This window comes from Sorghum bicolor, chromosome 7 (assembly GCF_000003195.3).
Source record: "Sorghum bicolor cultivar BTx623 chromosome 7, Sorghum_bicolor_NCBIv3, whole genome shotgun sequence".
NCBI classification, from domain to species: Eukaryota; Viridiplantae; Streptophyta; class Magnoliopsida; order Poales; family Poaceae; genus Sorghum; species Sorghum bicolor.
The window spans coordinates 60933272-60948505 of NC_012876.2; the positions used below are offsets into that span (position 1 = coordinate 60933272).

Sequence of the window (15234 nt, forward strand, 5' to 3'; positions counted from 1 at the left end):
GAACAGAGGTTGTAGGTCCATCGCAGCCGCTTGACCAGGGACCCCGATGATGGACCTGAAGAAGGCAGAAAGTGCCTGGGTCTTCCCTGCATGACTGACGATCTGCTGATCGTTCACCTTCACCAATCTGATAAACTTCCGACGCATACGGTTGGTTGCATGGGCATGATGGTATGAAGTGTTTGCATCACCCTCGCTGATTGCTTTCTGCTTGCTGCGCTGACGCCAGTAAGCGGCCCTGGCTCTTGTCTCCTCATACAGACGATCCCGTGCTTGTTGCCTGACCTGAAATTCGGAGCTGGACAGGTTTCTTGATTCTTCAAAGTAGTCAAATAGGTGAATAATGAATTTGCAGTTTTGAAGGATTTGGGGTGGCGCCCTGTAACGCCGTTTCCAAACCTTCGCCGCGGCTCTGGCGGCCTTTAAGCGAGCGACCAGTTGCCCCGTCACGTCGTTGTAAATTGCAGCCTGCTGCCATGCCGAGGTTACGTAGCTTAGGAAGTTTGTGTTCTTAAGAAGGTAGTTGTCAAGCTTGAAAGATTCCGTCTTAGGGATGTTAGAGGTTAAGGAAAGGAGCAGCGGAGTGTGATCCGAGGTTGGTTTGGGAAGGGAAGAAAGATGGGCCAAAGGAATAGCCAGGTCGAGAGCAACGTTTGTGAAAACTCTGTCCAGCCTTGCTAGAATTGGAAAGGCTTGATTGTTGGACCAGGTGAAACGACGGTCGGACAGAGGGATTTCAGAAACAAGAATGTCCTGAATTGCTTGGTTGAAGGCACCAGCAAGACTAGCATTAAACTGACCGTTGCTCTTGTCAGCGGGACCTCTAACCAGATTGAAGTCCCCCAGCAAGATCCATGGTCCAGAGACTATGTTTTGGACCTCCCTAATGCTTTGCAGGAAGTCATTAGAATAGGCATGGTCGGAGGGACCATAGACATTAGTAAGGAAGAAGTCAAGGTCGGTAGCATTGCAAGAGAAGGAGGTGGTGATCGAGTAGGCGTTAAGGAAGTGGCATTTTTTGGTTAGGATTGCCGGATCCCAGGCTGTAAGAATACCTCCCCGCGAGCCCACCGCCGGCGCGGCGACAAGCGAGGAAGAGAAGGGTTGCGGGAGAAAAGTTTGTGCTTTGAAAAAATTGAGATCAGCAAGTTTAGATTCCTGAATGCAAATGATGGTTGGTTTTGCATCCAAAAAAACGTTTCGCACAACTTTGCACTTGTCCGAGTCGCCTAAGCCTCTTACATTCCATGACACAACGTGAAAAGAACGACAGTTCGAGTTCGAGTTCATCTGAAACAGGTACAACACCCAGAGAAGGAAAAGAACCGGAAAGGAACTAGAAAAATAAAGCGAAGACAGCTAAAGTAGATGAAAGGTGCACTCTCGCAAAGCGCAGGCCAGCGACCGTTGGCGCGGGAGTGGAAGCCGCTGAAGAACCCTAACCGGGCGAAGCAGATCATTCCGTGTTCGCGGTCACCAGGCTACCCGTCCCAGCAGCAGCGCTGGGGGAGTCGATCTTGGCGGCCGACACCAGCTTGCGCAGCTCGGACGCATTCATCGGCAGGCGGTTGCGCGACAGCATGTTTCGCTTGTTGACATGATTCTTGAGAGACGTGGAGCAGGTGGAAAGGGAGTTGAGCAGGGCCTTGCGCTGGACGGCAATGGTCGTCATGTCGATGAAGGTAGCAGGCGCCTTGGCAGCCAGGCGCAAGCTGCTGCGGCGCCCGGCTTTGGCATGCAGATCAGCACCTGCCTTGGAGTTGCGATTGCACGCCGCAACCTGCAACTTGGAGCGTAGGCGCCGACGCTGGTAGGTGATCAGCGGCTTTGGGGCGCGACCTGGCGGCGAGGCTGGCGCGCGCGCTGGCGACACACGTGCGGGCTCAGGCGTGGGCATGACCTCCCCCTGAGCATCGGCGGCCGGGGCTCCAGGTAGCAGGCGTGCCAGGATCAGCGCCCGCGCCATGACCTGAACATCCGCCGACGCCACCAAGGAGCGAAGGGGGTTGAAAGCCCGCTGCAAGTTGCTCGCAAACCTTGGCGTGCCGTTGGTGGGGAAGGCCAAGCTGTAAACGTGCGGCCGAGGTCGAAGTTGTTGCTCGTCATTGGGCCCATAGGCCCCAGAGATGGTCCAGCGCCCGGCGGCGCGGGCGGGCCGAAGAATGTGGCCAGGTTGCCCCGGCTGTCGAGCTGGAACTCACGAGGCCAGACCCTGATTGGATGCACAGTGGCCACCGCTCCGAGCCTCCCGACGCCGCGCCTGTAGGAGATACGAAGCTCGCGGGGAATGTCGAGGCGGTCATTCACCTCCAGCAGTAGCCTTAGAGGGCCGAAATTTTCCCCAGATAAGCAAACTGGGTCGATCTCGGCCACCTCGGCAAAACCACGGAAGCAATCCTTGATCCTCTCTTCAAACCAGAGTTCATTGGGGAAGCCAATGACGAAGACGAATGCGAGCCAGACGGGCACACGGAAGAAGCGATTTGACGTCTCTTCCGGCTTCTGAAGGTGTAGCACGGACCCTCCATGGTGGACAGGCCGAGGAGGTGCAGGGAGTCGCGAGCCGCCGAGGACTCACATCGAAGCAGCATCGCACCCATTGAAGAAGGGAGCAGATCGACCGGCAGAAGAGGCGCCACAGAGCGGAGGGCGTCGCGGATGAAACCGCTCACCTCGAGCATGGGGACAGGAGGCTCAATGAACGCGAAGAGAAGGCGCTCGGTAAGCTCACCGCGCCCAGGGGGTACCCATGCATCGGCGTGACGCGGACGTCCCTCCTGCCAGGAGTCACCCGAACCATCCGAGGCATAGTCCAGCTCACCGCTAGTGTATTCCTCCCCCGACGAGGGGAGACGAGCGACGTCGGCGCGGATTTGAACGCCCCGATCCAGGGCCTGACCGCTACCGGCCGCAGGGGGGACCTGCCCGGCTACGGCCAGGGGCGACAACTGTGGCGAGTCCACGACGAACTTGTCGACGCAGGGCAGCTCTAGCGGCACTGGCTCACGGGAGAGCGGCCGCAGGGACTGCATGTTGAGGACGTCCACCGAAGGCGGTTCGGAGGATGAGGACGGCAGCATGTTCTCGGGGAGGAAGGCCGCGGAGGCACGGAAGGAGCGCTCGTTGGGGCTCTCAAGCGCCGGCTGTGCCAGCTGGAGAGGGTAGTCGCTCGGGGGCACTTCAGGCATGACCACCGGCGGAGGGTAGTCGCTTGGCGGCTCTTCAGGCAGGACCTCCGGCAACTGCGTGTCCAGAGCTGGCGGGGCCGATCGGGCGCGAACAGCCGCCGGCGTGCGAAGCCTACGCGCTGCCGCACGGAGCAACCCACGGAGCCTCATCTTGCACCGGTCACTTCTGTGGCCGGACGCACGGCACAGACGGCAGCGAACAGGGTCACGACAGTCGCTGACCTGATGATCTGAGGCAAGGCAACAGAAGCAGGTTGTGGAGGTTGGGAGGGGTAAGGGGCGTCTTGAAACCGGGGAGGGAGGTTTCGGGGGGCAAAGCGCTGCCTCTAGATACGAAGTGGGTCGTTGGGCAGTGAAGGCAGCCGTAGCTGCCGCAGTAGATGCGACACGACGTCGCGCGGCACCCCTTGTACCCGACACAGCGTCGAAGGGAGAAGCCGGTACACGCAAAAGATTTTGCGGCACCGTTCCCAGAGAAAGGCCCTGGAAAGCTGCGAGTGGTTGGGAGGGAGGTGTAATGCCCTGCGGCGCCGAGGCATTCACTGCGGAGCAGGATTTTCGAACGAGGGGGCCCGCAGATGCACGAAACGGGGGGAGGCCATCCACGGTTCGCCTGGCCGAGGCCAAGGAAGGATGGAAGGAGAGGCGCACGTCGGCGATGAGCAGGTCGCCAACAAGAACCAACGCGTCAGCAAACCTCTTACTGGAGACCGTCACCACGAACACGGCGTCATGAACACGTTCAACGCAGAGGCGACTCGGACGTGGTGCAAGGAAGTGACAAAGCGAGTTTTTGGGCATCGCTTTGTGTTTATCATCGATATTGTCAAGTTCTTTACTGCAACAAAAAAAAATACTAATTGGATTGCAATTTGGAAATGCTTCCGCAAATTTGAGGTTAAATGTATTTATTGCTTGTAAAGGATGATATACTCAATGCACACGGTTTTGCTTAGACGTGTGAGATAGCAAGCAATTCAGTTAGGATATTAATGATATCACAGGCACACATAAATGATGAAATTGACAACATGAATTGGCAAAGAACTTTCTATATTTTGATATTCTGTGAATTTTCTATAGATATTCACAAGTATATACATGCTGCAAAACTGTTCTGATGATTGGCATATCCTTTAAAAGTTGGATGCAATCACAAGGGTCTAGAGCTCGCAGTATCTAGGAGCTAAGAATATTCAGAAGAGAAACTCTGCACTGGATCAATCTCCTGAACAGAAGCTCTGCTCCGCTCTCAAGACCTCTGATACTGCACTCTAATGCCTGCAATCGCTCCTCGTCGCACACTACTTTCCCCTTCTGGAATGCTTTGGAGACAAGAGACCGTTTGGGCATCTCAATTTGCTTTGACAGAAGGCACGATGTGCATTCAAGCACGGAGGTAGCGACCAATCTTGATTCTGCTAGCAGCTTGACCACCCTACAATCCTTCTCATCAGAACTGCTCTTTTTGCAGACCTTCTTGAACTGTTTGTACACCTTCTTGGTTATCTGGAAGTATGCCTTGAGTTGCGCAACTGCGTCATCTCCTCTTCTGACAGCCAAGAGCAGTTCTTGCACGACCATCTTTAGGTCGATGAAGCTTCCCTGCATGGCGTTGCAGAGGTCAAGCAAGACGAGTGACTGTTCCAGCTCTTCCTCCACTGCCTTCCTTTGCAGGGTCTGGCAGAGGCTTGCTTGGTTGCTTGGTGTGCACACCATCTCCTCGATGCCGGCGTAGAGGCTCCCGAGCCTCCTGAAGCCATCACACATCGTGTCAATGGTTGCCGAAGATGAAGCCATGGCTGTCTTCAGGCTCTGCAGCTGCTGGTCGACGTCAGCTTTGTTTGAGCGAGGGCTAGAAGGCAAACTTGTGGATCTCAGATGGGAAGCCATTGCTCGAGGGTGAAGCTTTGGTGCTGCTTATGAAGAACTGGATAGAGGATTTGGCAGGGCAAACTGCAGTTTGTTGGTGCTCAAAACCCAGGCTTCTCTCTGTATATATACAACAGAATGGCAGGAGCAATGGTCTGAAATTCTGAATGGAGCCTACGACAGAAAGAATCTTTGGCCACTACCATCCGTACACCGTTCAACCATGTGAAGTGAGGTGTTGAGGAGCAAAGCCACCGAATTCCAGACAAATTGTTGTTCACCTGCATTTTAGTACTTGAACAAACGTTAATGAGTGAGTTTGTGTGTCTGGCATGTCTGAATTATTGGTAACAATTCACTCTGCACGAGGGTTTATGTTACTCTTAGATCTGGCTGTGGTTCATGAACAAAGAAGGGAAGAACTGTAGTCGTGGTGTTGATTGGGAGCAATTGTTTGTGTTGTCTGCTGATAATTCTTTTGAAACGAACCGGCAGGAGAGCTGCCTGCTGTATTAAAAAGAAGAGATCGCCTAGACAGGTACTATACAACCCCAGCCAACTGGGCTCTATACACAGCTAAAAGAACCGACGACAAGTAAGCAAAGCAAAGCAACAAAAAGAAGCTCAAAAAACTAGGGTACAGAACGAAGATGGTGTCGTTGGATGCAAGAAGAGAGGTGCTTTGCTCCTGCCAAAATCCACAACCTCGCCTCATCTTTGATTTTCTGAAGTACCACAAAATTGGCAGACTCTCTGTGCTCAAACACTCTCGCATTTCTCTCCTTCCAGATCTCCCAGCAAGCTAGTATAATGAGTGAACGTAGGCCTTTCCTACTTGTACTCGGCGCATTTGATATCGCCATCCACCATTCCTCGGTCGTGTTGCTTGGCGGCCATGCACTTGGGTGCAGGTAGGAGTTTTGCGCCCATGTGGAGATTTCCTTCCACAGGCGCTTCGTGAACCTGCAGTCCTTGAACAGGTGTAGGCCTGACTCCACATGGAGTCGACATAGAGTGCAAGTTCGTTGGTTTGGCCATCTCCGGGCTTCCAATCTATCTGCAGTCCAAACTCGATTCTGAATCGCAAGCCAGCTAAAGAATTTGCATTTGGGTGGCGCCCAAGGTTTCCAAATGAGTGCCTCAAAGGTGTTTTTAGTTGCACCAACAAATTGGGCGTGGTAAGCAGAGGATGCTGTGTATTCGCTATTTTCCTCAAATTTCCATGCAAGGCTATCTGGCGTGCCCGTTCTTAGAGTTATGCGCCTGGTCTGCTGATAATTCAACCTCTCAGAGCTGGCATGTTTCAACTAACAGCAGAAAACATCAAGGACAACCACGTAAGCGCACGAGTATCGTCTATCGACTCGATGAAGGTATGGTCCACGTTTAACATCAGGTATAATTAGGATATCCTGATAAAATCATTTGAGACTAGCTTATAGGGAAAACATCCTAATGAGCGTGCTGCAGTTTTGTAATGAGATAAATTGGTAAGCTGGCAGTAGCGTATGAATGCAGAAGAGTATCTGTCTGTCGATATAGTATTCGAAAAGTTTTAAGCCTGTAGGTTTCAGTGTTCTAGTAATGCCTTTTGTTTCCAGTTTCCTCAAAAAAAAAACAAGTAATGCCTTTTGTGGATTCAGTTTCGGTAGCCTCTGATCGTGCATGCCACATAGAGAGCACTTGTTCAAATGGGCAACTTGGTCAGTAAAAGTATACTACGGCCTTGTTTAGTTCCACCTAAAATCTAAAAATTTTTCAAGATTCTCCTTCAAATCAAATCTTGTGGCACATATATAGATCATTAAATATAGATAGAAAAATAACTAATTGCACAGTTTGCCTATAATTTATAAAATAAATCTTTTGAGCCTAGTTAGTCCATGGTTGAACAATAATTATCAAATACAAACGAAAGTGCTACAGAACCCAAAAACTTTTTATTCTTTTTTTTCGAGAACATGCGCTGCATGTATTTCATTAAGCAAGGGTTAAGAGTTTTACAACAAAAGCCGAAGACAGTAAACCACAGATTACCGTCGCAGAACAAAGCCAGACCAAAGCAAGTTACAAAGCCAAAGAAAGAGATAAGACTACTGAACTACTATCCCGAGGCCAGCAACGCCCCGAGCGCCCTGAAACCGGCAGCCACCCAGAGTGCTGCTTCGTCAAGGATAGCTTGCAGAAGAACAGCCGGCTGTCGAGACGATCTATCAAAAGTTCTCGCATTGCGCTCCTTCCAGAGGTTCCAACCGACGATGAAGAAAAGAGAGTCGAAGCCTCGACGGATGTGCTTAGGAAGCCTTTTCCTTGAATCGGTCCACCAAGCCATAACGTCTTGTTCTTGTAATGTGATTAAGTGCTGCAGCTGGAACCTTTCTAGGCAAGAGGACCAAACCTGGCGATTGAAAACACAGCCCAACACAATATGATCTAAGGTCTCAGGCGACTGATCACAAAAGATGCAGAGGTTGTCCTCTTGAAACCCATGGCGCCACCTCCTATCCGCTGTCCAGCACTTCTTGTGCAAAGCCAGCCAGAAGAACAACTTAACCTTAGGCGGTGCCGAAGTTTTCTAGATTTGGCGAGCTCCTAGAGGTGTGGAACACCCCAAGAATATTGCACCATAGGCGGATGCAGCAGAGTACTGCCGTGACGCAGCAAACCTCCAGGCCAAAGTGTCCGGCGTCCCAGGTGAAAGGTGAAAGGTGGACTTGTTCAAGGAACTAAACAAGGCCTACATTAGTGCATGCTAGATAGAGACAGCACTTCTTTGTCTTTATGGTTCCAATTTAGATAACTTCTGACTATGCATGTTATATATAGAGACAATGTTTGTTGTTTCGCCAAAAAAAAGGGCCGCTAGTGCAAAATAAGACAAAATTTATAGTACTTGAAAAAACGTTCATCCATCTAGATCTAATAGTTAAAAACCTAAAGAAAAAGAGAGAAACCTAAATTGTAGGCGGGGGTTTAACATTTGTGGTCGAGGAACTAAATCCAAATCTAATTGGGAAGGTATGATGGGATTTTTATTCGTTAAGGTGGCCGTTTTGGGTGCGTGGGCCACAAGCCTCATCAATGCTTTTGCTGCCCCGTCCTGACCTTACGCGCAGGTGCAGCTGCTGCTGCATTCCCTTCTTGTGGAGTGAAGCAAGTTACAAACAAGTTGCACCTGCAGTTTAATATATACTGCAACTAACATCAAATGAGCGAGCCAATTGATCGGACATGTCTCAACTATTAGAGATAAAATTTACTTTGCACGAGTCAAGGGTGGGCCTAGTCGTGGCCCAATTAGCCCAGCAATTGGTATGTAATTTTTGGCCCAACAAGCTGCACTAGGTCACTTGGCATGTGTTTGGTTTCGAGACAAAGTGGAACTAGATAATTTTATTTCTAATTTTTAGGATGGGACGAACCCAACTTTTTTCTTTGGTTGTTGGGATGAGATTGTTTCTGTTTTATGTTTAATTGGAGAAATTAAGGGGAATGGAATAATCCCATCACTTGTTTGGATAGTGGGTCAGAGAAAGGATATAGAATATGGTGACCTCCCTGCCAAGACTAACCCATCCATTGTAAGACTCATCTTAATGGTAAATCCCACTTGCAATTCCCAAACCATTTTGAATTTTAAATGTATGTATAGCTGGAAACAAAATTGTCATGCAAAATATATACATTATAAAATTGACATGTGCATGATAATTTTGGCTTGTCATGAAGAGAGAGTTGCATGCATCGATTAATGTCATAATAAAGATGTTTAGCCTTAGAATTAATAACGAGTCCCACACTTACATAATATAGCAAGTCTAAAGCTTACATAGTACATCGATTAAGCCTTACACACAATATAGTGAGTCCAAGGCTTACACATTACATCAATTTCAAGTCTTACACATATATAGAAAGATTAAGACTTACAATAAATAAGCGGAAGTCATAAATAACATAGTAAGGTCAAGGTTTGGCATACTATACATCAAGGCCTAGCCTTCCTAATATGTTTAACACCAAAAGAAACATCCTACTTTTCCAATCACTCTCACTGCCCCAGGAACTCCTCACAAATGAACATAGCAACCTAATCTAGCTTGTGCTCAAATGGTAGGTAGCACAATGCTTTAGCAATGTGAGGGTTGGCCACGAAAATAAGCAAAGTGGAATGATATATATGGGTCTTATCAAACCCTGGAAGGCTTTTCGATTGGTCAAATAGGTGTGTAGTAGCCAACTCATTTTCTAGTTTAGCCATCATCTTTATAGCATGAGCAAGGTCGTTACAACACTTTTGAATGCACCAATCAACCCATCCTGTTTGGTCTCAGCTATCTTGGCCTTCTTGTTGGTCTTGCTTGTAGAAGATGTTGCCCTATGATTATCTTGGATGTTAGTCCCATCACTTAGATCATGTGCAACAACATCATTAGTTTTAGTTCTCCCATCTTCTGTACCAAAGTTGTACTTGAGTCCTTTGCAAAGTTTCCGTAGCATGCTATTCCCAAATATTGTTTGCATCTTAGCAAAGTGCTCTATAGGTTTGTTGAAATATCAACATCTTGCTTGTGATCCTACCATGTAAATAAAAATCAACAAGCACCAAAGTATGAGTTTGAAATTGAAAATTCAGCAAGCACCAAATGTCAGCATGCTAGACAAGAAGTTGTGAACATACCAGAACATAGTTATTGTAGTGCTTAGCATCAAGTGTAATGATGAAGTTGTCTTCATCCCAACTAGAGCACTCAACTTCCTAAGTCTAGTTATCTTTGAAATTTTCCTTGACCAATGTTTTCAAATGATTCTTGATATGCTCACAAGAGCGATGGTGCTGAACCTGTCATTGATAGACCTAGCACATGAATTGAGGTGGACTTTCTTGAAGCCCTTTTGATGTCTTAGCACCACTAGCCACCATATTGGCAAGATGGGTGAGTATGAAAGCAGATTGAGTTGATGCCGAGTAGCATGGACATTGGTTCCCTCAAGTCCCTCTACCAGTTCTTCCATCTCCTATCACTAAACATGGAACAAACAACAAATTGTGCCCTCAAAACACAAATACATCATGCATGGTATGTTTCCACAACTAAAAAAATCAACAAGCAACATGTCCTCTCATCCCGAACGTAGCAACCAATGTCCTCACGGCTTTGTTGGGGAGCAAGCTGCATAACCTTTCTTCAAAAAAATGTCCTTGAGATCAGCAACAAGAGTTGAGGTCTAAGGTATGGGCTGACTTGGAGGAACTGTTTGAGTGCGCAATGACAGTCAAGTTAGAGTCTCTACTAATTGTAATTACTGCCATAAAACTTTGATTGTTCGTTCAACTAGTGATACTGACCATTTGCCTCTAATGCCATATCTCTCTCCTTGCTTAGGTTTAATCTAGATGGTTTTGTCCATCACTAGGAACTATGAGACTAAATAAACTGTGAGTAAGTCCGATCTAAGTACGTTGTCTTGAATAATTAAATATTTGAGTTGTTTTGAAAAGTAGAGGTAAAACTTGTGTTTTTTGTGCTCTCGAGATTGTATGATTATATATAGGACTGTAGGCTAGCATGAACACAGTGGGCTAATCATGCCACCGGGCGACCCTTGTAGAGCCATGCCTGGCCATAGGCACAATACGTGGGCTGGGATGCCACAAAACGAAGGGTTGATCGAGCCTAAGCCGATAATAGTCAGGTTGTGGCTCATACATGCTTAGGCAGTGCTGCCCATTTGACTATCTATATACAGCTGTCTATATTGCGGTAACCATATCATATATTAAATTCATTGGGAAAAAAATCTAAAAATATAATAAGAGTAGTGTCTATATTGAGGTAACCATACATATATATTAAACTCACTCAAACTGACTAGTAAGTGGGTAAAACTATACTTCCTCTATACCTGAATTAGTTGACGTTTAGGACAGGATTGTGGTAACCAAGAAGTGATTAATTAGAGGTTAGTTTTCCTGCTTTGCTCCTATTAAAAAGCGCTGCTGCGTGTGTTTCCTTTACAATAGTCTAGTATAGCTCGATTGGTGAGACCTTTATGTCTTGAGACGGAGGTTGCCAATTCAACTCCCCTGGAGATATTTATTTTTTGATTTGCCAAGCCATTTTTATTTTGCATGGCACTCTTTTTTTTTATTATTTTGCATGGCACTCTTCCATGCATGCGCTTGCTAGCATGAATTTGGCCCTGCGCGCTCGTCGGGTTTGGCTTGCGTGTGAGCGTGCTGGCGACAAAGCCAACCTCGCAAGGTAGCACAATTAATTATGGGTGAAGCCGAGCAGTCGCATGCGGGCGGCGAGGCACATGCAGGGGCAATTGCGTCCATATTGAAGTATGCGGCTGGGCAAAGTCAAGCTTTGCGGATTCCTCTCACCAGCCCACAACGTAAAAAATAACAGGTACGAAGGGAGTACATGAAATCCATTCTACCAGTTAGGATACTGTAGGGTTTGATTATCTAGGGAACAAGCAACAACTGTTAAGGTAAATTTCTTTATTGGGTATAAATTCTGACGGACAGATTTGCATCAGTCCACATGTGTTGGGTTGGATTGAGGTAGAATTTAGTTCAAGTATTCTACACCAATCCACTCTAGCGAAGATAATGTGCATTGAGGTGAATCTGACAACATTCAAACAATGCCTTACATGAGGAAGGAACTTGTTCAAAGGGGCCTGCTAGTTAGTGATGCAAGTAGACCTGCTAGTTAGTGATGCAAGTGGACAAGTGGGTACCCAATGGGTAGTTCTAGCCTTCGGGTCACTCTAGTTCATAACTGTTTGGCAGCAAAAATGCGTGGATAGATAACACAGGAAGTCAGGAACTATGCAATTTCATTTTCCAGATGACAGAACCATGTGTATAAAATGGTGTCTACTGCTATATATTCTGATGTACAAAATTTCATGCTGACTGACAGATCCTACAAAACTCGGATGCCAATCACAGTGCACCACCAGTGGAGAATAATCTACAAGCTGAGAGTGTTGAGAAGAGAAACCCTGGTCTGGATCAGACTTCTGAAAAGGTTCTCAACTGAACTCTCTAGGTCGACAATCCCCAACTCCAGTGCCTGCAACTGCACCTCCTCGCACGAAACTCTCCTCTTCTGCATCGATTTGGTGATCAGCGACCACTTGCTCGCGCCACAGGTCGCCATTTGCTTCGCCAGGAGCTCCACTGCAGATCTGAGGGCCGAGACAGTGATTCCTCTCGCCGTGGTCAACAAACTGACCAGCCACGCATCGTCATGGGACGACGAAGACGTAGACTTGCTGCCGGCAGCTTTCTTCAGCTGGTGCTTGGCCTTCTTCACCAGCCGGGCGTAGGACTGAGCTTTGGTCTGAGCAACCGGGAGGTCGCCTCTGTTCAGAACCATTTGCAATTGCAGCTCCTGGATCGTCATCTTCAGGTCACTGAAGGTTTCTTGCAGGGTGCTGCAGAGGTCCAGCACCTGCAGCGACCTCTCCATTTCTTCCTCCAGCCTCTTCTTCCCGCGCACCAGCTGGTTGTGGTTGCTATGCAGGCATATGGCCTCGTCGATGTGGCTGTACACGTCTCCAAGCCTCCTCAGACCGTCGCACACCACTTCCATGGTAGCCGCCGCCGGCGTAGACATGAGAGAGGCTATGCTTTGCAGAGCTTCTTGCATCTCGGTCTTGTTGGGATGAGCATGAGCCATGGACGGCCAGCTCGTCGATCGCTGATGTCCGGCCATGTTTGGGAGGGAATTTTTGGAGCTGTCTTTTGGTGTTGATGAGGAGGAAGATGAGATAGGCAAACACGGAGAAGATGACCAATGATGGATCATGCTGTTGCTCTCCCTTTGCCTTTCTTATAGTCAGGCAGAGGTTGAGAGGATGGTACGGTGCTGCTGGCTGGCACGGGAAGGAGGGCAGGAACCTCCGTGAGCACAGCACCCTGATTGCAGATTTGCAGGGAACAGACAGAGAAGATGCTCTTCACTCAGATTGTGTGGCGAACTAACATGGGCTGGGTTGTCATGCTGGATGCGTCGCCAGCAGAGTAGAGTGCACGCGTGAGGGGCTTGATGGGCTGTTGGGTTGGGGTCTGTCCAGTGGATGTCCTGGAACCTCAAGTTCATGGAAGGTTCATCGGTGTCGCGGCATGCTTGTGCGATCCGAGGCAGGATCCTCCATTTGTACTCACCTGGTAAGGTGCCATGTTGGGCAATGTCAGTCTGGTTCAAGCGCCGCCTGAGTTCAGTCTGTTCAGCATGCAGCGTGGATGCACGGTTTCCTTGCCCGTCAATCAACAGGCAGCAGCATTCCAGCATCAAAATCAGTCTGCCATGACAGTACGTGCATGAACTTGAGTCCTTGATGATTTATTCCTTGTATCGTAAATGATGGCAGGTTGTCTGAAAACCTCCAATTTGATCCATGTTACGCCAAACGTGCTGATGTGCATTTTGTTTGGTGAAGTAAGTAACCAACTGACATAGAAACAATCTCTACCAAAAAAATGTCTGTTGTTCATGATATGTTGCCCCTGTTTAATTCGATGTCATGTTGATACAGGAAAAATGCACAACTTTACCTTGAACGGCCGGTGAGGGAGGCATGACTTGTGTGTTGTTTTCTTCTCTCTTAGGATTTTTTTTTTTGGTTGGATTGAAGTGTAGAAGTCTTTCACACCACATATAAGTGACAGCCTCCATAAAAAGCTTATGTATATGATATATATAGATACATAACAAACATGAAAGTGACACTACAATTTACGTAAGAGAAGTGAAAAATTATCTGTTTTGTGATGATCCATGATGCATGAGACACTGAGAGATATGATATAAGCACTAACATTCTGAGAGCGCATGAATGACTCAACTTTCCAATAGTGCTAATCAATCCTTCATGCATGGAGCACCCAAGTGTCAAAATTTTTTACATAGATCATCTGTCCTAGTCCTATCAGATCTACGACAAGCACGTCTACTTGTAGTCTCAAGCTCTGATGAAAGAGTGTGCAGTTTCCGCAGCTTCTGTAACTAAAAGCTGCGTGTGTTCAGCAAACACACCCTGCACTGCACCAGGCGCCTGAACAGCAGCTCAAGCCCGTCCTCCAGCTGCCGGATCGTGTCGACCAGTGCCCTGAGGTCTCGCTGCGCCCGCAGCGCCGCCTCGCCGTCCTGCGAGTTCTTGGACGACAAGGAGGAGGCGGCGGCCACCATGTCACCGGCGTCGTCCACGCACGCTACCCGTGCGCTCTTCCGGAACGCCCTGGCGACGCACGTGGACCAGGTGCTCGCCGACACCGACCCGACGCCGACCGCGGCGGGCACACGCCGGGACAGCGCCACCACGACGCGCTCCAGGACGGCGACGGTGAGCCACCGCGCCTCCTGCAGCGCGTGGCCGCCGCCCAGCTCGGCCTCATCGGCCGACGAGCTCGAGCCGACGGCGCGGCGGCGCTGCCTCCTGGCGTCCGCGCACGCCCTCTTCGCCAGGCGCGCGTACGCACGCGCGGCGCCGTCGGCCGCCGCCCCGTCCCGGCGCCGCGCGGCCGCCTCGGCGGCGACCGCGCGCGCGCGCATGGCGCCCAGCACGTCCCGCGCCGCGGCGCACGCGTCCAGCAGCGCCACGGAGGCCTCCAGCTCGTCCTCCACCCGGTCGGCGCGCGCGGCCGACCGCGCCAGTGACTCGGCGTGCTCGTCGTACACGCGCGCCACGCCCTCCAGGGCGCCGGCCATCGCCGCTGCCGAGGAGGAGGAGGAGGACGACGACGACGACGACGACGACGCGACGAGGACGTGCTGCCTCAGCGCGCGCAGCTGCTGCTCCATCTCCATGGCCACCACCTACTGATTACCTCACTCCGACCGAGTATGTATTGTCCGTACGTCCGAGCTGCTCGATTTCTCAGAGGCAGGCACAGGTGCTTGAGCTGATCCAGTGGACTCGCCACGCCGAGCGCATATATACCACGGCCGGCCATGAACGCCGCAGGCATCAAGAGTTCCAGACATGGCAGGTTTCCCGTGCGCTGTCATGTCGGCGGCGGCCGGGGCGCGGCGGGCACGGCCTGGCTGGCGTGCCACCCGCGACGGCGGCAGCGGCGACGCACGGACCGTACGTACGATTAGGAACGAGGAAGCGTCGGGAGGTTGCGAACCGCCGCTGGGGGAGTGGTTGG

The 15234-nt window shown here is 49.8% G+C and overlaps 2 protein-coding genes across 2 annotated transcripts; both read right to left on the reverse strand.

The window, feature by feature from the left end:
• Nucleotides 4368-12869, reverse strand: LOC8058023. Its single transcript, XM_002445679.2, has 3 exons — nucleotides 12052-12869; nucleotides 5273-5341; nucleotides 4368-5104 (listed from the first exon to the last, which is right to left on the reverse strand). Exons 1-3 carry the CDS (start codon nucleotides 12794-12796, stop codon nucleotides 4368-4370), a joined length of 1551 nt encoding a protein of 516 aa, XP_002445724.2. The 5' UTR covers nucleotides 12797-12869.
• Nucleotides 12886-14890, reverse strand: LOC8058025. The gene is made up of 2 exons (XM_021465719.1): nucleotides 14120-14890; nucleotides 12886-12999 (listed from the first exon to the last, which is right to left on the reverse strand). Exons 1-2 carry the CDS (start codon nucleotides 14888-14890, stop codon nucleotides 12886-12888), a joined length of 885 nt encoding a protein of 294 aa, XP_021321394.1.

Bases quoted from the DNA above. Each gene is read 5' to 3' on its own strand.
- LOC8058023 (XM_002445679.2), bottom strand. From the start codon at position 12,796: ATGGCCGGACATCAGCGATCGACGAGCTGGCCGTCCATGGCTCATGCT. The intron at 5,342-12,051 runs AGATTATTCTCC...ACTAAAATGCAG, and splicing joins TCTCAACACTCTCAGCTTGT to GTGAACAACAATTTGTCTGG. The intron at 5,105-5,272 runs GTACGGATGGTA...CTTCATAAGCAG, and splicing joins ACTTCACATGGTTGAACGGT to CACCAAAGCTTCACCCTCGA.
- LOC8058025 (XM_021465719.1), bottom strand. From the start codon at position 14,890: ATGGAGATGGAGCAGCAGCTGCGCGCGCTGAGGCAGCACGTCCTCGTC. The intron at 13,000-14,119 runs GTGTGTTTGCTG...ATCTGCAATCAG, and splicing joins GGCGCCTGGTGCAGTGCAGG to GGTGCTGTGCTCACGGAGGT.